This window comes from Entelurus aequoreus, linkage group LG03 (genome assembly GCF_033978785.1).
Source record: "Entelurus aequoreus isolate RoL-2023_Sb linkage group LG03, RoL_Eaeq_v1.1, whole genome shotgun sequence".
Taxonomy (NCBI): domain Eukaryota; kingdom Metazoa; phylum Chordata; class Actinopteri; order Syngnathiformes; family Syngnathidae; genus Entelurus; species Entelurus aequoreus.
In genome coordinates this window covers 32,101,247-32,124,702 of record NC_084733.1, presented here as the reverse complement: position 1 = coordinate 32,124,702, position 23,456 = coordinate 32,101,247, and the positions used below count along the sequence as shown (strand labels likewise).

The 23,456-nt window shown below is 41.8% G+C and overlaps 1 protein-coding gene across 4 annotated transcripts in view; it reads left to right on the top strand.

Annotated features, from left to right (window-relative positions):
• The window catches only part of eml1 (EMAP like 1), a 148,995-nt gene that overhangs the window by 21,642 nt on the left and 103,897 nt on the right, over window positions 1-23,456 (top strand). The window contains exon 1 of one of the 4 annotated variants that reach the window (XM_062041617.1): window positions 14,592-15,153. The exons of 1 other annotated variant lie outside the window; for it this stretch is intronic. In XM_062041617.1, the coding sequence (XP_061897601.1) occupies window positions 15,087-15,153 (67 nt within the window). In that variant the 5' untranslated portion in view covers window positions 14,592-15,086. Of the gene's footprint in view, window positions 1-14,591; window positions 15,154-23,456 lie in introns of those variants that run through there. 2 more of the 4 variants (XM_062041614.1, XM_062041615.1) reach the window with 2 other exon arrangements.

The following is a 23,456-nucleotide window of genomic DNA, read 5'->3' as shown; positions in this document are numbered from 1 at the left end:
TAAAGAAATACAATCATGTGTGCTTACGGACTGTATCCCTGCAGACTGTATTGATCTATATTGATATATAATGTATATATTGTGTTTTTTATGTTGATTTAATTTTTTTATTTTTATTTCTTGTGCGGCCCGGTACCAATCGGTCCGCGGACCGGTGGTTGGGGACCACTGATTTATCCAACACATATACCGTAGAAGCATTAGTAGGGGCTTATGACGAGCGGCTTATGACTGACAGCCATTGGCAGTCAGATGCTAGTGACACTTGTTTACGTGACGTCATTATTGCTGACGTGTTCTATGCCCTCTCTCAACAAACTGTATGTGTTTGCACCTGCACTTATACAGCCGTTTATTTTAGACTTTAGTCAAGGTGCAGATAAAAAATAAGAATGGCTGTTATTATTAACCCCAGGAGATATGGAAGGGAGACAATATCGAGATAGTGTTGTATGAGGATTGTATTGTTTGTGCCTGTTTTAGCTTTTGCAGAGAGAAAAGGGTCTTCTTGGCTGTTCAGGAAACAGGGGGGAGGGTGTACATGGATGTTTCAGCAGCCAAGTCAGATGTGATTAATGTTGTCACCGCTTGAAAGAACACAGTCTTTGTACACTCTGGCATATACTTTCTCTCTCTCAGGAACAACACCACAGAGTTCACAGATCACAGTGTATATGTATTTTAGTTGTGTATAATGCAGTGTTACATGAGTTTGTGTGGCTGCAGTCCAGAATTACACCAATTTTCAGCGTCCAGGTTGGGGCTCATTAACATATAGATTAGATATGGAGAGGCCTGTGTGATGTACAGAGCTTCTTTTAGTGAAAATGAAAAATATTAAAGGTCGACATTTCGGTGTTAATACGTTGATTGTTCGAGTTTTACCAGTACTTATTAAAGCTTAATATGGTGTTCTACATTTTATGCATTTCTGCAGAATAATACATACTCCTTGTTTGTCATCTCAGAGCATTCAATCGATCGCTGGACTGTTTGGTTTGTCTTAGAAGACGTTTCGCCTCTCGTCCGAGTAGGCTTCATCAGTTCATGCTGATAGACTTAGATTGATGGGTTCTAGTCTTAGACTTAGATTGGTCTAGCGGCTGGTGCCAAAACCCCAACTATTAATACTCCAAAACCAGGAGGGTGTGCCTGGGCAAGGATGGTTTCGCCCTACTGTAGTGAGAAAAACAACTGTTTTGATGCAAACGAGCAATCCCACTGTCAAAGCAACGACAGTCGTTGAAGTGTAATTTCCCCTCGTTAGCATTACAGTTTAACGACTGTCTAACCTCCAAGGTTAAATCAGTACTTTATTATTAAATTACTCCATAGAACTACTGTAGTTGTTAGTAATACATAGTTTTTTTTACAATATTTATGATCTGAAAGTTTGTTTTTAATTTCAAAAGGCATGTTACATGTTGAAATTGCGGGGTCCATGCACCAATTAAATTGATTTCAATTGATTTCAATAGCAGACGTCGACTTGAGATACAAGTGTTTTGAGTTAAGAGCTCCGTTACAGAATTAATTGATCTCGTAAGTTAAGGTATGACTGTACTCTACTCCAGTCAGTGTTGTAGCTCATGAACATATAATGTTATTAAATCAGGGGTTTTTTACTCTAAAATCTGAATCCCAAACTGATTAAATCAGGATTACTCACTCTTGTGTAGCTATTGCCTTAAAATTGTTTTTTTAAAAGCAGTATAACTATGTTCATAGTGCCCAAGTCATTTTGTATACATGCAGTATTAGTCATTTATGAGAGTGCGTTTGTAACCCCAAAACATAACACAAAATGTCATAAAACGAGGACAACAGTTGTATTATTTTACCAGCATGTACAAAGCAGCCACAGCTTTAATTAAAAAACAAACAACCTGGGCTTTGTCTAAATTCAGTGTTCATCAATCATAGAGGCCGCGGGTTGAGTGAATTATTGTTGTAAAGAGTTAACCAGCCCATTGCCCAGTACAGCACACAGATGGTGGCTGGATCATCCCAAGGATTGACCCTGTTTGCTCCTTCATTCTAGATTTGATTGTGTTTAATCCCAACCCACTGCCAGACTGACCGATCATCTGAGGATACATGCAGTCAGCAGTTTTTTCTCTCTGGAAAGCAAACATTAACAAACCTGATCACAACATTTAATAGCTACCTGGGAGCCTAACGTATAATAAGCCTTTTCCATTAAAAGTATTATTATTTATTTTATTGTGTTTTGCTTTGGATGATAAAAATGTATATTGTTTAACATTTATGCTAGTTTAAGTACTAAACAACCTCCTACACCTCACCCTAATGCTGCGAGGCAAAGGCATGACGTTTAATATCAATGTTTAAAAAGTACACAAGAAATAAACCAAGCGTATCAAATAAATCATGAGTTGGTATGATGAAAAAATAATTTCTTTGGTTGTTCTTGGTCTCATAGGTTGTGTGTGTTTGTTTGATATGTGGGTGAGGCATTTCCACTATATGTTGCAAAAAGTGGGATATCATCATGTACACTGTGTTTATTCTCTAAGTGTGTGTGTGTGTGTGGGGGGGGGGGGGGGGTGTGTGGGTGTGTGTGTGTGTGTGTGTGTGTGTGTGTGTGTGTGTGTGTGTTTGTGATAGCTGGAGGGGAAACAGTAGGGAGGGGAGGCCTTTGGAGAACAGGGCCCATAGCAGCAGTTGTCCCACCACCTGCCACCCACTGTGTTGCTAGTGCATTTAGGGGACCTGCTGTTTGCTGGTGGTGGGAGGACACAATAAGGTATGCACACACACAAAAATGCATCAGATGCTTATCCTGATCCAAAATGTGCGCCAGACTGCGATTTACAATAATCTGAGCCTCTTTAGACATAACACCTACATGGCTCTAAGAACAAAACACAATGGGGCGTCCTATGTTTGTGTGTTTTGAACTGTGGATGGGGATGAGTGGATGCGTTCAATTGTATGAATCAAAACATGCCAGAAGTTATTGCTTTTTAGGGGTTCGAAGGCAAATCTTGTTTACTTTATCTACATTCAGCCATCAATGCCAAAAAGGAGCAATGTCCACCGCCGGTGGTCAAGGTTTAATCCTGTTTTATGTGGGTTTTCCAACGTAACGCCCTACCTGAATTCCCGCAACCAAATGCCACATTGGTCACAAAGGATACCTTGTTGTTTCCCATAATCCTCTCTGCTTCACAGCTGAATAGATCTGCTGGTGCATGTCTGGATGAGATTGTGTAATAATATACTGACCGACCACCACCATTATTAGGCTCACTTGCATAGTTTGAATGAGTTCCAAAATGAGAGATTGGTTTAAAAAAATGTCTCCCCAAATAAAACTAGATAAACACTTAGGGAGCGCAGAACCAATCACTTTTTTCTTATCCAATTTCGGATATTTCCTGAAAGTTTCATCAAAATCCACCCATAACGTTTTGATTTATGTTACTGACTGAGTGACAATGAAAGCTGCGTCTAACATGTTAACTTGCGTGTAGCCAAAGGAGAGAAAGTAAATATTTAATGCAGTACAATTAGACACCATGGCTTTGATTGAGACTTTTATTAGTAGGTTGCACAGTGAAGTACATATTCCGTACAATTGACCACTAAATGGTAACACCCGAATAAGTTTTTCAACTTGTTTAAGTCGGGGTCCACTTAAATTGATTCATGATACAGATATATACTATCATATATATACTATCATCATAATACAGTCATCACACAAGATAATCACATTGAATTATTTACATTATTTACAATCAGGGGTGTGGAGGGGGTGGGGGGTAGGATATGGACAGCAAGTAGTGGACATATAGAGAGAGAGCGAGAGAGAGAGAGAGAGAGAGAGAGAGAGAGAGAGAGAGAGAGAGAGAGAGAGAGAGAGAGAGAGAGAGAGAGAGAGAGAGAGAGAGATCAGAAGGCATAAGAAAAAGTATCTGCATTTGATTGTTTACATTTGATTATTAGCAATCCGGGGAGGGTGTTAGTTTAGGGTTGTAGCTGCCTGGAGGTGAACTTTTAGTGTGGTTTTGAAGGAGGATAGAGATGCCCTTTCTTTTATACCTGTTGGGAGCGCATTCCACATTGATGTGGCATAGAAAGAGAATGAGTTAAGACCTTTGTTAGTTCGGAATCTGGGTTTAACGTGGTTAGTGGAGCTCCCCCCCTGGTGTTGTGGTTATGGCGGTCATTTACGTTAAGGAAGTAGTTTGACATGTACTTCGGTATCAGGGAGGTGTAGTGGATTTTATAGACTAGGCTCAGTGCAAGTTGTTTCACTCTGTCCTCCACCTTGAGCCAGCCCACTTTAGAGAAGTGGGTAGGAGTGAGGTGGGATCTGGGGTGGAGGTCTAGAAGTAACCTGACTAGCTTGTTCTGAGATGTTTGGAGGTGCTAGGGTACCAGGATTTGATTTTTATTTTTATTAAGGATCCCCATTAGCTGGTTGCCTCAACAACCCACTAGTCTTCCTGGGGTCCACAATTCAATACAATTACAAGTAAAAGCATATAATTATAACTACACAATACAGAAAAAAATAAAAGCATCAATAAAAAAACAAGCAAACAATTTACAGTCACAGAATAATAATTACCATATAAATATAACCAAACCAAAAAAATCATCAATGAGCAAACTAATTTAAAAACTCAGATAAAATATTACTCTCTTTTTAAAAACCTGTTTACTTTCAATGCTGGTGAGAATTCGAGGCAGGTTATTCCAGAGCGATAAAGATCTATAAATAAAAGATTTCCGCAAAGCATTCTTCCTGGGACGAGGGAGTACAAAATGCCCCTCACTGGATGCCCTGGTATTGTGATTATGTATAGTGCTACTGTGAACTATTTGGGCCATGAGAAAAGCAGGAGTTTTACTACCGGTTACTGATTTGAACAATATTAGAGTATTAGCCAACAACCTGTTCTGCACTGTTAGCCAGGAAAGAGAAGCATGCATTTGGTTCACATTGGTTCTTAGTGAACAACCAAGAACCAGCCTTGCTGCCCTATTCTGGACAATCTGGAGCTTACTGATCCCACCACTTGCAGCAGACGCCCAGACTGTAGAACTATAGTCAATATGACACAAGACTAAACTCTTAACAATTTGACAAAGAAGAGGTGGATCAGCAAAACCAGCACATTTCCTGGAAATACCAACAGCCCTTCCCATCTTTGTAACTATATCACTGATATGATTTGACCAGGATAGAGTGCAGTCCAGCATCACTCCAAGGAGCTTGGCACTTCTGACCTGTTGAACTGTTGAAATACCTAGCCTCAAATACAACTTTGGGTCACAAGATAACCCTTGCCTAGTCCCCAATATAATACTTTTTGTTTTTGAGGTGTTAAGGACAAGTCTGTTACATACTGTCCAGTCATGCACAGCTTTTAGTTCCTCACTCAATACTACATTAAGTACACTGCATGATGGTGCAGCATGATATAAGGTTGCATCATCAGCATAAAGAACCAATCTTGCACGCCCGGTAGCCCAAGGTAAATCATTGGTGAATATAGAAAAAAGTAAAGGTCCTAGGCAACTTCCCTGTGGAACACCACCAGGAGGTGCATGCGTAATCGAAAAAAGTGTGTTTCAATATGTCTCCTTCACCCTCTTGTTTTTAGAGTATGGTTAATAGTTATTCAATGCTAGTTATTGAAGAATTACCAGTGATTACTTGCGGATTATGTGGGTTTTGATCATTCAAATGTTTGTAGCGATTGATTTCTGTTGTTTCCAATTCATGTCTGCTTGAAATGAATCATAACATAACATCGGTAAAGTTTGGGGGCAAACAACACCTTCATATACTGAATCTCAACATATTGGTTTTGTTTTGACCAGATGCCCAAACCACCTCATCTGGCTCCTCCTGAATGACAGAGCTTCTCATCCTATTTCTAAAGGAGAGCCCCGCCATCTGACGGAGGAAACTAATTTCGGCCGCTTGTACCCGTGATCTTGTTCTTTCGGTCATAACCCAAAGCTCATGACCATAGGTGAGGATAGGGATGTATATCGACCGGTAAATTGAGAGCTTTGTCTCCCAGTTCAGCTCCTTCTTCACCACGATGAACCAATGCAGGGTCTGCGTCACTGCAGACGCCGCATTGATCCGCCTGTCCATCTCGCGATCCACTCTTCCCTCACTCGTGAACAAGACTCCAAGGTTCTTGAACTCCTCCACTTAGGGCAATTTCTCCTCACCAACACGGAGATGGAACTCCACCCTCTTCCGGGCGAGAAACATGGACTCGGACTTGGAAGTGCTGATTCTCATCCTAGTCACTTCACATTCGGCTGTCAACCTATCCAGTGAGAACTGCAGATCCTGGCCGGATGAAGCCAGCAGGACCACATCTTCATAAAAAAATCAGGATGCCTCCCGAACGCTTCCCTAGGGAGGTGTTTTGGGCACGTCCGATTGTTAGGAAGCCACAGGGAAGACCCAGGTCACGTTGGGGGGACTGTATCTCCCAGCCGGCTTGGTAATACCTCGGGATACTCGGGATGAGCTGGAAAAAGTAGCTAGGGAGAGGGAAGTCTGGGCTTCTCTGCTTGGGCTGCTGCCCCTGCAATCGGACCTCTGATAAGTGGAAGAAGATGGATGGGTGATGAATGGATGGATGGGTTTTGTTTTGCTATCATTTTTTTTGCTATTTGAATGGGAAGAGGGTTTGCTATTAGGTTTTGCTGCCTTTTTGATTGCTGCTGCTTTTACTTTCATTAAAACAATATCTTCATTCTTAGAAATGTTGCTGGTACTCGGTGACGGATTTTATGTCCGGTCTTAAGAGCTTCATCTATCCAGAGATAATCTAAATAGAAAGCTTAATCCATAATTGATTAAGGTTTCCTCACGTTCCGTAAAGTCCCACTCTAATCTAAAATTGAAAGTTAAATATTGTGCAGTGAGACGCCCTCACTCAATGCCATCTTTAGAACATATTTTCCTTTTGTGTCATCAATCAGTAGTATCTTGGGATCAAGCGTACATAATATGGGCCACAGACATTGTCTACTTTATTATTTTTCCTTGCAAGCTTAATTATGAATAATGCAGAGTCCCCCCTCCTGTGTGCAAATACAAACCCCCAATCTGAATTAAGAATTACTCAGTTCAATCTTGCATCTTTGACCCCCATCATTTTCCCCTCAATAAACTCACAACCTGCTTACTTTTTAATTTGCTCCATATCCCAACACACTGCGCCCCCTCAAGCACTCTTTCTCTATTTCTGTTCCACGCTCCCCTCCCCCTCTATACCATTTATTTCTCTCTTTTATCCCTCGCTCTTTCCTTCATTATCACCCCCACCTCTTGTCATTGTTTTAAGGAATCCTCAGTGTTTGAGGCGTCTGCAGCAGCTGATAAGACAGACGGAGAACAGAGCGATAATAGCGTTAAGGCCGAGCTGCGACCCCGGAAATACTGCGCTTTGTAGGTTAGGCTGCCGAGTAGATGTGACGTTGGCTTGTTGTGGTGTCCTTGTGTGACTCCCAATCTCTTTTAGTGTGTATGATTCACATTTTTTCTCATCCTCTGTGTAGCATCGCAACCTCTATCTTTAATTATCCTCTTCAAATCTAATGTTAGGGATGGACAGTTAATCACATTATATTTTGATTTTGATTATGGCTTTCCACGATCATAAAATTATTGTAATCGAATAAAAACGTGCATGCAAATTTCTGAGCTTGTGAAGATGTAACAGATGAGGAGCAAATGAGGGGAAAAAAGAGCATGTCTACTAGAAGTTTGGGATGTCACCATGGTTGCTACTTTTTATTTGACACAGAGATAGATAGTATGCCTAATCAATTACCACTAAACTCAACAAAAAAGTAAGGCATATGATTTCCGCTTTCATGTAACCCCGGACAGAATCACATAATTGGCCAATACAACGGAATCCACGGTTAAACGCAAAATATCACAGAAATTTAAAGGCCTACTGAAATTAATTTTTTTTATTTAAACGGGGATAGCAGATCCATTCTATGTGTCATACTTGATCATTTCGCAATATTGCCATATTTTTGCTGAAAGGATTTAGTAGAGAACATCGACGATAAAGTTCGCAACTTTTGGTCACTGATAAAAAAAGCCTTGCCTGTACCGGAAGTAGCGTGACGTCGCAGGTTGAAAGGCTCCTCACATTTCCCCATTGTTTACACCAGCAGTGAGAGCGATTCGGACCAAGAAAGCGACAATTACCCCATTAATTTGAGCGAGGATGAAAGATTCGTAGATGAGGAACGTTAGAGTGAAGGACTAGAGTGCAGTGCAGGACGTATCTTTTTCGCTCTGACCGTAACTTAGGTACAAGGGCTCATTGGATTCCACACTTTCTCCTTTTTCTATTGTGGATCACGGATTTGTATTTTAAACCACTTGAAAATGAGAGTCGAGAACGCGAAATGGACATTCACAGTGACTTTTATCTCCACGACAATACATCGGCGAAGCACTTTAGCTACGGAGCTAACGTGATAGCATCGGGCCTAACTGCAGATAGAAACAAAATAAATAAACCCCTGACTGGAAGGATAGACAGAAAATCAAGAATACTATTAAACCATGGACATGTAACTACACGGTTAATGCTTTCCAGCCTGGCGAAGCTTAACAATGTTGTTGCTAACGACGCCATTGAAGCTAACTTAGCTACGGGACCTCACAGAGCTATGCTAAAAACATTAGCTGCCCACCTACGCCAGCCAGCCCTCATCTGCTCATCAACACCCGTGCTCACCTGCGTTCCAGCGATTGACGGAGCGACGAAGGACTTCACCCGATCATCGATGCGGTCGGCGGCTAGCGTCGGATAGCGCATCTGCTATCCAAGTCAAAGTCCTCCTGGTTGTGTTGCTGCAGCCATCCGCTAATACACCGATCCCACCTACAGCTTTCTTCTTTGCAGTCTTCATTGTTCATTAAACAAATTGCAAAAGATTCACCAACACAGATGTCCAGAATACTGTGGAATTTTGCGATGAAAACAGAGCTTTTTGTATTGGATACAATGGTGTCCGAATACTTCCGTTTCAACGATTGACGTCATGCGCATACGTCATCATACATAGACGTTTTCAACCGGAAGTTTCGCGGGAAATTTAAAATTTCACTTTATAAGTTAACCTGGCCGTATTGGCATGTGTTGCAATGTTAAGATTTCATCATTGATGTATAAACTATCAGACTGCGTGGTCGGTAGTAGTGGGTTTCAGTAGGCCTTTAAATAAATGTGCCTGAAACACTGTCTATGTGAGGAGAAGGAGCATTTGTTTGGGAAAATGTTGTGTCTGGTAGAGCTCATTCATCCCCGAAACACTCAACCGCACCGTCCTGAACGAAATAACGTTGAGACGGCCACTTAAAGCAGCGACTAAACTAGTACAAAGTTAAAACTAGCAAAAATAATCCACACACCCACAACACATCTCATCTGCTTGTGTTGTTGTGAACGACATCCTCGATGTAAGATCAAGGTACAAATAGGACAGCGGTCGCAATTTAAGAGGCTCTCTTTTTTTTTTAACAGCCTCAAGTTGTCCACTTACTTATGAAACTGAGAACAGCAGCACACCCCCCCCCCCCCCCCCCCCTTCACAATAAAGCGCTGTGCACAACATCGGGTCGGCATAGTGTACTTAAAACACTATTTTATACATTTACACAATTATGCTTTGACCTAAAATATTGGTCAAAAGTGTCCAAAGGTTGTAATTTACTAATAAATGTGCAGAATTTTGCATTTAATTAACAGACATTTTATGAAATATTATTCACACAAAAATCACACACTCTATAGCAGGTGTCCCCAAACTATGGCCCCCCAGCATTCAAAATCCGGCCCACAGGAAGTCCCAAGATAAAAAAAAAGTTTTTTATTTTTTTTAATCTTTCCTTTCTAATCCATTTTCTACCGCTTGTTACTCTTGGTGTTTCCTAGCCGCTCAGGCAAATCATAATGTCTAAAAAGGAACCTTCCCATCGATAACGTGACAATGTTAAATGTTGATGAACGTCAATGTTAATTGATGTTAAATGACAAAACGGATTATAAAGACAATGTATATATGTGTATATATATATATATATATATATATATATATATATATATATATATATATATATATATATATATATATATATATATATATATATATATATATATATATATATATACAGCCTGGCCCCCGGCCAAATTTTTTTAACCCAATGCGGCCCCCGAGTCAAAAAGTTTGGGGACCCCTGCTCTATAGTGTAAAATAAGCGTAAAAAGTAAAAAATGGAATTCTAAAAACTAAAAATGGAAAAACTCAATTGTATTGTTTTTTTAATATTGCTGTTGCTGGGTCACATCCGGCTAACGTCTGGCTCATTGAATACGCGTGGCGGTCGAGCCAGAGTCTGTTCTCAATGGGTACTAGGCGCCATTTAGCCTTTCTCGAAGAAAATGCCCTATGCTTTTGTTTTTATTTGACTGTACGAATCGTTCAAACTGTGAAAAAGATAAAAGTTTTCTCATAGTAGCTCGAGAGGGAATCAAGACAAGCGGAAGAGTACAAGATTTTCCGAAAAACGATGACAAAAAAAGTTGCACGTACACTACAGTCCAAGGGAGCACAGTCAAAGAATGCACAATTTTGCAGTGATCACTTAGTTAAAAGTTTGTTTTGTATACTTTTAATGTTTAGTACTTCCCATTTAAGTATTATCTTGATATTATTTGTATTTGTTAAACACATGTTTTCCATGAGTGCTTTGACAAACACCAGCCCGGTGTGTCTAAATAAAAGAAAGCAAATGTGAGCAAAACCTAAAAGAGTTAAGCTTTAACCAAAGGCAGCAATCATAAATGAACATTTCAGCACATGCACAACATTGAGATCTATACTTATAGTTTGATAAACACGGGAAAAAACATGCATACTTGTAAACGGCGCATGCAACAAACATGGCTGTAAATGCTAAGTTAAATCATGAAATGCAACCTTACCCGAGCAAAAGCGATGCATATATATCCAGGAGAGTCTTGGTACCAAATTGGAGCACAAAACAGTTTGACATGTCTGGGAAAAGCGACCAACGTATAATCCTTGATATCATTCGACAAATATTTTTTTGATAAAGTATAAGGATCTATTTCATTGCATCGTTAGATTTTTTGCTTGTATCTGCCTTTTGCAGGAAGCTCTAGGCCTCTTGTTTACTCCGATAGTTTGCTTGCTGCACAACAGCCATCTTGGCTTAGTTGACCACCACTGTTTTTCACTTCCGGGAAAAAGTCACGTGTCGGAATATAAGCGATAGTTGTTTTTAATTTATCGTTGTTACAATTATTATTATTTTACTTGTTGTGGTTTTTTAATCCCTAATGCATATCATTTGTTCTTTTAAATCTTTTTTAAAGTTGAGTTTTGGTAGTACAATAAATACTTGTGTTTTCAAATTAATTAGTAATTGTGTTATTAATCGTGATTTCAAAATCAATCAAAATAATCATCCAGCCCTATCTATAATGCAGTTTTGTGCCGTCAGAGCCAGCAAGACCTTCTCTACAGGCTTACCATAAATCATGATCATAAATTAATAAAAGTTCATTTAATTTTTAATTTACTTTTCATAAATATATAAAAGTATTCATCATATTCTCTTCATGTCATATTAGGCTTCAGCTTGACTGTTTTTAAGTTGGAGCTTTCATCCAATTAGAATTCAGCTAGCTTGTTGCCAGCGCTGTATGAATCAACATTAGCGTTGGTTGTGCGGTGTAAATGAACGGAGGACATCAGATCACGAGTTGTTGACAGTAGCCCATCTAGGTGGCCTTATGTTGAACGTGATTGTGATTGGATACTCACTTTTCACTCCAAAGTATTTAATCACAAGTTGTGATTTACGAAAGCAGACAGTGGCACCGAAGCCATACCCGGCCAGCGGAGAAATAAGCGGTACTCACTTTTTTCACCAACAAAGAAGCAGAGCAAAACGTTGATTAGGTGCCAGATATACACTATATTGCCAAAAGTATTTGGCCACCCATCCAAATGATCCGAATCAGGTCTGGGGAAAGCACTTAGGCATGGTGACTGTTTCTACAAACATTTGTGAAAGAATGGGCCGCTCTCAGGAGCTCAGTGATTTCCAGCGTGGAACTGTCATAGGATGCCACCTGTGCAACAAATCCAGTCGTGCACGTCGCCGCTGGACTCTAGAGCAGTGGAGACGCCCTTTCTGGAGTGATGAATCACGCTTTTCCATCTGGCAATCTGATGGACGAGTCTGGGTTTGGAGGTTACCAGGAGAACGCTACATTTGGGACTGCATTGTGCCGAGTGTGAAATTTGGAGGAGGAGGAATTATGGTGTGGTGTTGTTTTTCAGGAGTTGGGCTTGGCCCCTTAGTTCCAGTGAAAGGAACTTTTAATGCTCCAGGATACCAAAACATTTTGGACAATTCCATGCTCCCAACCTTGTGAGAACATTTTGGAGCGGGCCCCTTCCTCTTCCAACATGACTGTTTCCATAAAGACATGGATGACAGAGTCTGGTGTGGATGAACTTTACTGGCCTGCACAGAGTCCTGACCTGAACCCGATAGAACGCCTTTGGGATGAATTAGAATGGAGACTGAGAGCCAGGCCTTCTCGACCAACATCAGTGTGTGACCTCACCAATGCGCTTTTGGAAGAATGGTCGAAAATTCCTATAAACACACAACCTTGTGATCAGCCTTCCTAGAAGAGTTGAAGCTGTAATAGCTGCAAAAGGTGGACCAACATCGTATTGAACCCTATGGGTTAGGAATGGGATGGCACTTCAAGTTAATTTGTGAGTCAAGGCAGGTGGCCAAATACTTTTGGCAATATATTGTATATTTGCAAGGTAATTTTCAAGAAGGATGATAAAAAAGAAACTAGGTATTGTGAGACAAGGTCGGCCGACCTCGGAAAATACTTAAGCTGTTTCGGCGGCGAAATGGTTTGGCTTCCACTTCCACTCGAATTAACCAAATACGAACGGTACCAATGGCTTATACGGCATCAAATGGCCGTTGCAAATTTTGAGTTCAAGTATATATTTTCAAATTCCAAATGTTTTTTACAATTATTTTTATTCTGACAGTACCACGTCTGATGTGGTTTTGTTTTTATTTTTAAATGTGCCAAAGAATACACTAGTGACAAATTGCCCAGCAGTGCGCAAGTGTGTTTCTTTATCATATTTTTCAAGCCGTGGACATGTGGCGACATAAATGATTGTATTTAGACAGGTATTTATTGACAAAGTCAGTGTTGAAAAACAGGTGTGCCATGGGAGATTGTCATTTCACCTAATTGGGTTAAAAATATTTTTTGCAAACCAGTAATTATAAATAATGTGCTGTTGTTGAGTGTCTGTTCTGTCTAGAGCTCGGCAGATTAACCATGTAATACTCATCCATATCAGTAGGTGGCAGCAGGTAGCTAATTGCTTTGTAGATATCGGGAACGTGGTTTGTCGTGATCATAATATGCAGACGACAGCAGGAGGCAGCATGCAGGTAAAAAGGTATCTAATCCTTAAACCAAAAATAAACAAAAGGCGAGGGCTGCTAAGAAAAGGCATTGAAGTTTAAGGATGGCTATGCAAAACGAAACTAAAACTGAACTGGCTACAAAGTAAATAAAAAGACTTACAGCGTGTGGAGCAGACAGCGTCCACAAAGTACATCCGTACATGACAATCAACAATGTCCACACAAAGCAGGATAAAAACAACTTATATTGTCTTGAGAGGGGGGGGTTACCCACATATGCGGTCCTCTCCAAGGTTTCTCATAGTCATTCACCGACGTCCCACTGGGGTGAGTTTTTCCTTGCCCGTATGTGGGCTCTGTACCGAGGATGTCGTTGTGGCTTGTACAGCCCTTTGAGACACTTGTGATTTAGGGCTATATAAATAAACATTGATTGATTGATTGATTGATGATTGCTAAAACAAAGCAGGTGCGGGGAATAGCGCTCAAAGAAAGACATGAAACTGCTACAGGAAAATACCAACAAAAGAGGAAAAGCCACCAAAAAAGGAGCGCAAGACAAGAACTAAAACACTACACACAGGAAAACACCAAAAAACTCAAAATAAGTCACGGTGTGATGTGACGGGTCGTGACAGTACACCTACTTTGAGACAAGACCTACAGTGATGCATGCTTGGTTGTGGTTTAAAGTCATATCCAACAATTGAGAGAGCGACTTTTTACTGTCAATATCGGCTGCGGCGTGTCATGTTTTTAACATTTTCTGCTCGTGGTGTGCCTCTGGATTTTTTTCAATGAAAAAAAATGTGCCTTGGCTCAAAAAAAGGTTGAAAAACACTGGACTAAGTAAGACATCACTGAAGGCCAAGGTGGGAAATGCACGGCCCGCCACTGCTATAATGTCTCCTCTTCTCACTACCTTGTTCCTAAACCACCAAGCAGAGGAGGAGGAGGAGGCGGAACCATCCCTAAAGTCCCGCCCCCCTGAGCTCTGACTCGCTTGAGCTGTGTGTCAGTGGGAAGGTTGGGCTCTCCCAAGCATTAGCTAAACACACACACACACACACATTCAGCCTGTCACACACACAAACGCCTTTGCCTGCTCAAACCCTCCTAAATCTGTTTTTCTGCTGGAGACCAACGAGAGCCAACAGCTGCCTCTGCTGAGGACAGACAAGAGGAACAGAGGGACGGGAGGAGAGAGGAAAAACCCCAAAAGCCTCTTGAACTTCTGGCTCCGTGACTCCAGCAGTCCAGTCGAGTCCAGCGAGGGAGCGTTTTATTGTTTCTTCTTTCCCTACGTGACACAAGGGGAACGAAGAGAGAAGAGGGATCTGGAGTTCACGCCGCACATACTTGGGAGTGAATGGGTTGCCATGGTTACTCACCCAGGGAGCCTGACCTGTGCGGAGTGAATGGAGGGAGCGCCCCGGACACCGAGTGACACGACAAACTAACCAGGAGGAGAGTCGCTGGAGAACGCGAGAGGGAGCGAAGAGAAGCGAGGCAGAGCAGAATAAGTGGAGCAGAGAGTCTCAGAATGGAGGACGGCTTTTCCAGCTACAGCAGCTTGTATGACACCTCGTCGCTGCTGCAGTTTTGCAATGGTAAACATCTCCCTCTTCGTGCCTCCCGCAGCTGCATGTTGTTTCTCTGGGGGCTTGACGTGTCATTGCTGGGGTGTGTATAGATACGGCGGGAGCTTGATTTCCCGCAGGCCAACAATCACGTCAGCAGTCTGTTGTCAACAAACTCACCCTGATCGATTGCGACGGTGGGTGTGTTAGGATGGCGAGGATGTGCCGCATTTGCTGGCAGGGAGAGAGAACACGTCTTTCAGTTTGTTGGGTGGATAGTGGGTGACTCAAGGGAATGGGTAAGCAGCATGACACATCAATATGACATCATCCCCTCTAACAGATTGGTTCCCAGCAAGCTGCAAGTTCTGAAAAGTTGAACCTCAAAATATTAAAGGGCGCCTGAAGCGGTCAAGGATGTTTTGGAATGCACCACAAAAGGGATTATCACCCAACAAATTGACTTTTGTAATAGTTAAAAAGTTAAAGTATCACTGATAGTCACACAGAGGGTGAAATTACCCTCTGCATTTGACCCATCCCCTTGTGCCGCCCTCGGGAATCATTTTGGTGATTTAACCCCCAATTCCAACCCTTGATGCTGAGTGCCAAGCAGGGAGGTAATGGGTCCCATTTTTATAGTCTTTGGTATGACTCGGCCGGGGTTTGAACTCACGACCTACCGATCTCAGGGCGGACACTCTAACCAGTTGAGTAGATGGCCTTAAATCTACTATGTGACGATGATGATGATGACTCATTCTTCCACTGAGTACATCTTCATTGTACTGTATGTCGAACCCCTGCTAGTGTCCTTTAGAGCAGTTTTTCAACCTTTTCTGAGCCAAGGCACATTTTTTTTCATTGAAAAAATCCGGAGGCACACAACCAGCAGAAAACATTAAAAAAATGAAACTCAGCAGCCGATATTGACAGTAAAAAGTCGTTCTCGCAATTGTTGGATATGAATTTAAACCATAACAAGCCATGCATAACTATAGCTCTTGTCTCAAAGTAGGTGTACTATCACGACCTGTCACATCACGCCGTGACTTATTTGGAGTTTTTTGGTGTTTTCCTGTGTGTAGTGTTTTAGTTCTTGTCTTGCGCTCCTATTTTGGTGTTGATTGTCATGTCATGTACGGATGTACTTTGTGGACGCCGTCTGCTCCACACGCTGTAAGTCTTTGCTGTCGTCCAGCATTCTGTTTTTGTTTACTTTGCAGCCAGTTCAGTTTTAGTTTTGTTTTGCATAGCCATCCCTAAGCTTCAATGCCTTTTCTTAGCGGCACTTGCCTTTTGTTTATTTTTGGTTTAAGCGTAAGATACCTTTATACCTGCAAACCATCGTCGTCGTTCCCGAGATCTACAAAGCAATAAGCTACCTACTGCCACCTACTGATATGCAAGAGTATTACATGGTTACTCTGCTGAGCTCTAGACAGCACAGAGCGGCACATTTGCGGATTATAGTTACTGGTTTGCAAAAAATATTTTTAACCCAATTAGGAGAAATTACATAATCTCCCACGGCACACCAAACAATATCTCACAGTACACTTGTGTGCCGCGGCACAGTGGTTGAAAAACACTGCTTTAGAGTGGTAAATATTGCAGTTGCAAGTTCCACTTACTAAAAAAGTCACTGTTCGTCCAACGGCATGCTACTGTATAGTAATGTCATAACACGCCAAGCGGGACTGGTGTAAGTGTACACAATCTCTCTTTAATCAACGTAGTAACACATTTGACATTTCTGGGTAATGTAAACATCAGTAGTGTTGACTACACAGCACTCAGCACCAGCACTGAGGGGAGGAGGGAGTAATCTTCACAGGCCACAACATTAGGCACACCGTCCTGCACTGTCTAATAATAGCCAACACTTTACTCCACTTTAAAGGGGTCATATGTGTATTTGGGATACCCACCACTTTCAAAAATTTTAAACCAAACCATGAGGGCGTGGCTCCAAGTCCGAGTCCATGAGGGTGGAGTACCATCTCCGAATTGGGGAGGAGATCTTGCCCCATGTGGAGGAGTTGTTCACGAGTGAGGGAAGAGTGGATCGTGAGATCGACAGGTGGATCGGTGCGGCGTCTTCAGTAATGCGGACGCTGTATCGATCTGTTGTGGTGAAGAAGGAGCTGAGCCGGAAGGCAAAGCTCTCCATTTACCGGTCGATCTACGTTCCTATCCTCACGTATGGTCATGAGCTTTGGGTTATGACAGAAAGGACAAGATCACGGGTACAAGCGGCCGAAATGAGTTTCCTCCGCAGGGTGGTGAGGCTCTCCTTTAGAGATAGGGTGAGAAACTCTGTCCTGCGGTAGGAGCTCAAAGTAAAGCCGCCAGATGAGGTGGTTCGGGCATCTGGTCAGAATGCCACCCGAACGCCTCCCTAGGGAGGTGTTTAGGGCACGTCCGACCAGTAGGAGGCCAAGGGGAAGACCCAGGATATGTTGGGAAGACTATGTCTCCCGGCTGACCTGGGAACGCCTCGGGATCCCCCGGGAGGAGCTGGACGAAGTGGTTGGGGAGAGGGAAGTCTGGGCTTCTCTGCTTAGGCTGCTGCCCCCGCAACCCGACCTCTGATAAGCGGAAGAAAATGGATGGCTGGATAAAGGCGTGGCGGAGATATTAATAAACACTTGAGCAACTTTCCAAACGAGCCGTTTGAAATATGAGATGATTGTGCCTTAGTTTTGTCTGTGAATAGCTTCATATATGGTAGCGCTTTGCGTGAGTCCGCCATTATTTACTCAGTCGTATTACAAAGTTGTCAATAAGTTTCTTCTTTTTCTTTATCCTCTTGTTGTGGGGCAGACTGACTCGTACATGCACATGCATGCTAAAATCCTCTGCTGTTGGCATTTTTAATAAAAGTGGCATATAGTTTTAACTTACGTAAGTAGTTTTCACGTAATTGGCCTCGATATGGAAGCGCTAAAAACTACAATGTGGCTGACTGGGTGAGATGCAGTCGAAAGGGGCTCGGCCTTGAGGAGTGTTTTGGCATGTGAAAAGCACCGGCCTCAAAACAGGGCATTCTAAAGAGACAGTCAGAAAGCTGCTTGAAGATGGTCTGTAAAACACAATCTATGCAAAATTTGGACCAAAGCACCACCATTACATGTTATGTCAGTCACAAGAAAGTGTTTAAATGTAGAAAAAAATCATAATATGACTCCTTTAAAAAAAGGGACTGGGTGTTATCTTTGCAAGGTCTGATGTTTCATGCAGCTCTTGTGTTGATTTATTCAGGAGTGCCTGATGTTACAGCCAGTGGGCGTGTATCAAGCTCATAAAGTGCTTTTTTTATTTAGTATTTATTGAACCGTTGAATGGGAGTGACTGACAGAAATGCATGTTGTTACTGAAGCACCTCAGACATTAATATGTTAGTCTTCTGTTGATATGATATATACAGTCATAATGACAGTACCAAGCATTTTTGCACTTAAGAAACCTCTCCTTGACTTTAGCTTCAGACTTCTTCTGTTTGTTTGAGATTGTCATTACTGCCACAAGTGGTGGAAAAGTGTATTACAATTGAGTACCGCTGCTGACCGCACAGCTATTTTTTTTGCCAATGCCCTAAGGGGTGTTTGCGGCCCAACAATTGGTTAAGAAACACTGCTCTACAGTGTACATTTGAATTTGGTGTATTTATTTTGATACCTTAAGGACCTCTTGGCAAAAATGTGAGTCTCACAAGTTTTTTTAACTGAACTCGGGTCACCAGTTGAGTAGCCTGAGAGGACCTAAAATGGAACCTTGATGAAGATTACCAGTATAACTAAAGAAGTTGAATAAATGACTGACTGCATTTGAAGCTGGAGCAACACCTTAGGCCCCGTTTACACTAAGCCGGCTAAGGTTATCCAGGGTAAATCCCACCTAACCTTATCCTTGTCCACACACACAATGGTCGTTGAGGACCCCCTCGCCCCCTCCGTCCGCCGGCGCAACGCGACCTAGTACGCATGCGCGGAAAATGTGCACGTCATAGTCACCTCCAGTGTTGCTTTGTGTGCAAATTCTTAAATTAAATATAACTTATCCGAACAATATCCAGTGTTGTGGTATTTCAATTAACTGGAATCCAGTGTGCTGTGGGGCCCTATTGTAGTGAATCACACCTGAGCCATCATAAATTAATCAAATCTTTATTAGAAACTTAAACAATGTGATAAAGAACATTTTACATCAATCAATCTAGGGATCTAGATATCTGGTCAGGACACTCCTCACTCTTTTGTCTTCACCTTCATTGTCCATTCGTTTTTGGTGACTTTATATACTCTGGACCTAGACGTTGAGTCCGCGACAATAACTGATCCAGTCTGCTTTGCCAGTCCAAATGCATTCAATGTTTTCCGTACTCTTCCTTCGACGGCCAGGTAATACAAAGCAGACGCTACCTTTTTTATCACATCCACGGGAGCCCACATTTTTGTTGTCTCTCCTTCGACAAATGGACGAAGTTTTTCGGTAAGTAGAATCACAGCTGACCTGGACATTCAAAAGTCCTCTTGCCGTCTGAGATGTGTTGTATCCAAAATAGCTGCAATCGCGCGTTTTCTTCTCTTAAGGTATTCATGTGTGATTCCCACAAGTGTCTGTCTGTACATGTAGAAGAATGAGAAACACGAGCATGTCTGGATGACTCGCCTCCATCTTTCCAGTGGTTAGCTCTGGTTGTTATGAAGCTGGCTGTGGCGCGTTCTTTCTGACGTCACTTCCTGTGAGGGGCGCAGTCTTTTTGACTTTACTTCCTCTCTGAACTCCGTTTGTAAACGATCAATGAGTCCATACAAAGCTAAGAGCCGGAGATTCAAGAAATACACGGCGCACTTACCCGTGTAAAAAAATATCTAAGGAGGGTTACCTTAGACCAGGGGTGTCCAAAGTGCGGCCCGGGGGCCATTTGCGGCCCGCGGGTAATATTTTAACGGCCCCGTGGCACATTCTAAAAATACGATTGAAAAAAATTAAAAACATAAAAAGTGTTATAAAAGAGCAAACAGGTGAAATGTAACAATAAAATGTTTCAATGTTTACTCTAATAACACAAAGCTGCCATGCAGGCTGTTTCTTTCTTTAAAACATAATAATGAATCAAAATCAATGTCATTATGAATTATTGACCTATTCAAGGCTCCAATTACGTCACATTAAATATTCCACTTTGAGACATTTTTTGGGGAAAATGTTGCATATTTTGTGTTTGCCATATAAAAAACTAAGCTGTTTTTTTTTAAACAAGGGCCTAAAACGAACAAACAAAAAACATAAACAACAATAAAAGTTATAATTGACGGATGGATCTGAAGTTGATCTTGAGACTATTGTGTTTTTTTTGTGTTTTTTTTAAGTGTCATTGCTCAAAAAATAATAATGAATCAATGTTGTTATGAGTTATGCTATGAGCTCCAATTTTTATATAATCTCAAATATTCCACTTTAAAATGTTATTGGGGGAAAATATTGCATATTTTGTGTTTTTTCCATAAAAAAACAGGGTTTTCTTTGACAAAAAGAGCATACCGCGTAAATCTTAAAACAATAACTTTATATTGACAGATAAACCTAATGTTGATTTGGAGATTTAAACCTTGGATAATAATAATAATACTAAATAATGACACATTTTAAATATTTTTTGTACCTAAACCCTTTGGGGTCCCCAGGATCAAACCTGAGTGGAGGCTTAAATGTATATTTTTTATACATGTATTGTATTGGTTTTTAAAATAAAAAAATCAAAATGGCCCCCGCTTGCTTTGATATTTCAGTGTGCTGCCCACAGCGGGAAAAGTTTGGACACCACTGCCTTAGACGATTGTTTAGTGTGGCTGAAACGGTGCTTTGCCTAATTAGTTATTCGTTTAGGGGGTTATCCGGCTTAGTGTAGATATAGCCTTAGTCACATACATCACATTATGAAAATAATGTTGGGCCAAAAAAGATGGGAATTAGAGGGGTGCCTGGAGTAATGCCTATTTTATGTAAACCCCAAGTTTGGACCCCAGTGTTCTATGTTTGCAAGCAAGTTTAAAATGTGGATGCAAGGATCTGCCAATGTGTTTACAGTGGTCCAAGGTCCTCTATACAACAGTATACTACAGTAGTGTTTTCAGGAATTTTTTGCAAAAAATGTTTGTCTCACAAGTTTTGAGCTTGGGGTCTGCTAGACTCATTCCTGGGCTGGATTTGTCCCCCCAGGCGGCCATTTGAATAGACCTGTGTAGCATTGTTTTATGTCACGCTTTAAGTAAATGTCGGACAATTATTATTCCTGCAAATAACATTGTGGAGGGAAGAAGTACTTTTAGTTTGTGGCATTATAATTCGCTTCAAGGCTCAGTGGTTTGGTGACAGGTAATAACGTTTGGCTGCCAGGTTGGTGTATTCTCCAAGATTTTTTGGAAAATTCTTTGCTTCCAACTTTGTAGGAACAGTTTGGGAAAATACCGTTTTGTTTTCAAGGTCCATAAAGGCATGCTCTGATGCCTTTTTTTGTGGAAGAACTTGAGAGCCTTGACCTCAATCCTTTCAAACAAGTTTTAGGATGTGCTGAAATGCAGGCGGAGAGCCACAAGAGTGGAAGATGTACAAACGTACATTAGATATGTAGTGTAGTAAGTGTCATGTCCAGGTATGCCAATGTTACCTTACCAATAACAAGACACGCAAGCTCCCCATTTACAACTAGAGCTCAAATAGAGTTTCTCCTTATTTGTTATTCCCATTTCTAATTTATTACGGGTTTGTTTGAGTCAGTGTGTGTTGGGCCTCCGAGCAAGAGTGACATCATACCGCGTTTGCTGCCGCCGTCCAGTTGGACACGGCCAAACCGCAATGATGTCATCCTCTCTGGCTCCATGTGTTGTGGAGCATCCAACCAAACTAATGTTCAGAGACTAGGTCAGCTAAACTGCAGGAACACACGCAGGCTGCACGTTTTGTCCTCAGGAGGTTGAAGTTAGCTGGCTAGCTGACGCTAAGGGAAAATTAGCCTCATTCCATACTCAGGCACACTTAGACTGATTTCATCCAGTCCCATAGTTAGTCATTTAAAGGCCTACTGAAACCCACTACTACCAACCACGCAGTCTGATAGTTTATATATCAATGATGAAATCTTAACATTGCAACACATGCCAATACGGCCGGGTTAACTTATAAAGTGCAATTTTAAAATTCCCGCCACACTTCCGGTTGAAAAACTCCTTTGGATATGATTTATGCGCGTGACGTCACAAAAGCAACGGAAGTGGTTGGACCCCATCGGACCCGATAGAAAAGCCTCTTGTTTTCTTCGACAAAATTCCACACTATTCTGGACATCTGTGTTGGTGAATCTTTTGCAATTTGTTTAATGAACAATGGAGGCTGTAAAGAAGAACGTTGTAGGTGGGATCGATCGGTGTCTTAGCGGCTAAGTACAATACTCACAGCAACACAATAAGGACTACTTACTACGCCTAGCCCAGGGGTCGGCAACCTTTACCACTCAAAGAGCCATTTTGGCAAGTTTCACAAATTAAAGGAAGTAATGGGAGCCACAAAAAAAAAATTTAAATTTAAAATGAAAAACACCGCATACAAAGCTTAAATGCTTTGTGCTATGTTAACCAGGGGTCTCCGACACACGCACCGGCACACACTTTAATATGGAAATTTGATGTTAGTGCAGCCCGCGAGTTTTGAATGAATGGCGCTTGATAGCGTCATACTTGCCAACCCTCTCATTTTTCCCGGGAGACTCCCGAATATCAGAGCGTGATGACACTGCATTTGGCGCCCTCTACAGTCTGCCCTAACGGTGTACCTGCTCGACCACACGTAGAATGCAATTTCAGCTTGCTCACGTAAGTGACAGCAAGGCGTACTAACTCAGCAGCCACACATCTTACACTGACGGTGCCAATACCCAGAATCCCATGCAGCCTCAACTCTTCCCCTTAACCAACGCACGGAGATGGGGGGGGGGGCGGGGGGGGGGGGAAGAGTTAGGGCTGCATGGGATTCTGGGTAATGGTTGTGTTGTGTTTATGTTGTGTTACGGTGGGATGTTCTCCAGAAATGTGTTTTTCATTCTTTTTTGGTTGTGGGTTCACAGTGTGGCGCATATTTGTAACGTAACAATGTTAAAGTTGTTTGATACGGCTACCGTCAGTGTAAGCTGTGTGGCTGATGAGTAAGTATGCTTTGCTGTCTCCTGTGTGTGCAAGTATTAACAACATGCAACATGTGCCTGGACTGGCACACTGTATGTAAATGCTATAGAGGACAATTACTGCAGTGCAATTAGGGCACGCCCTTTA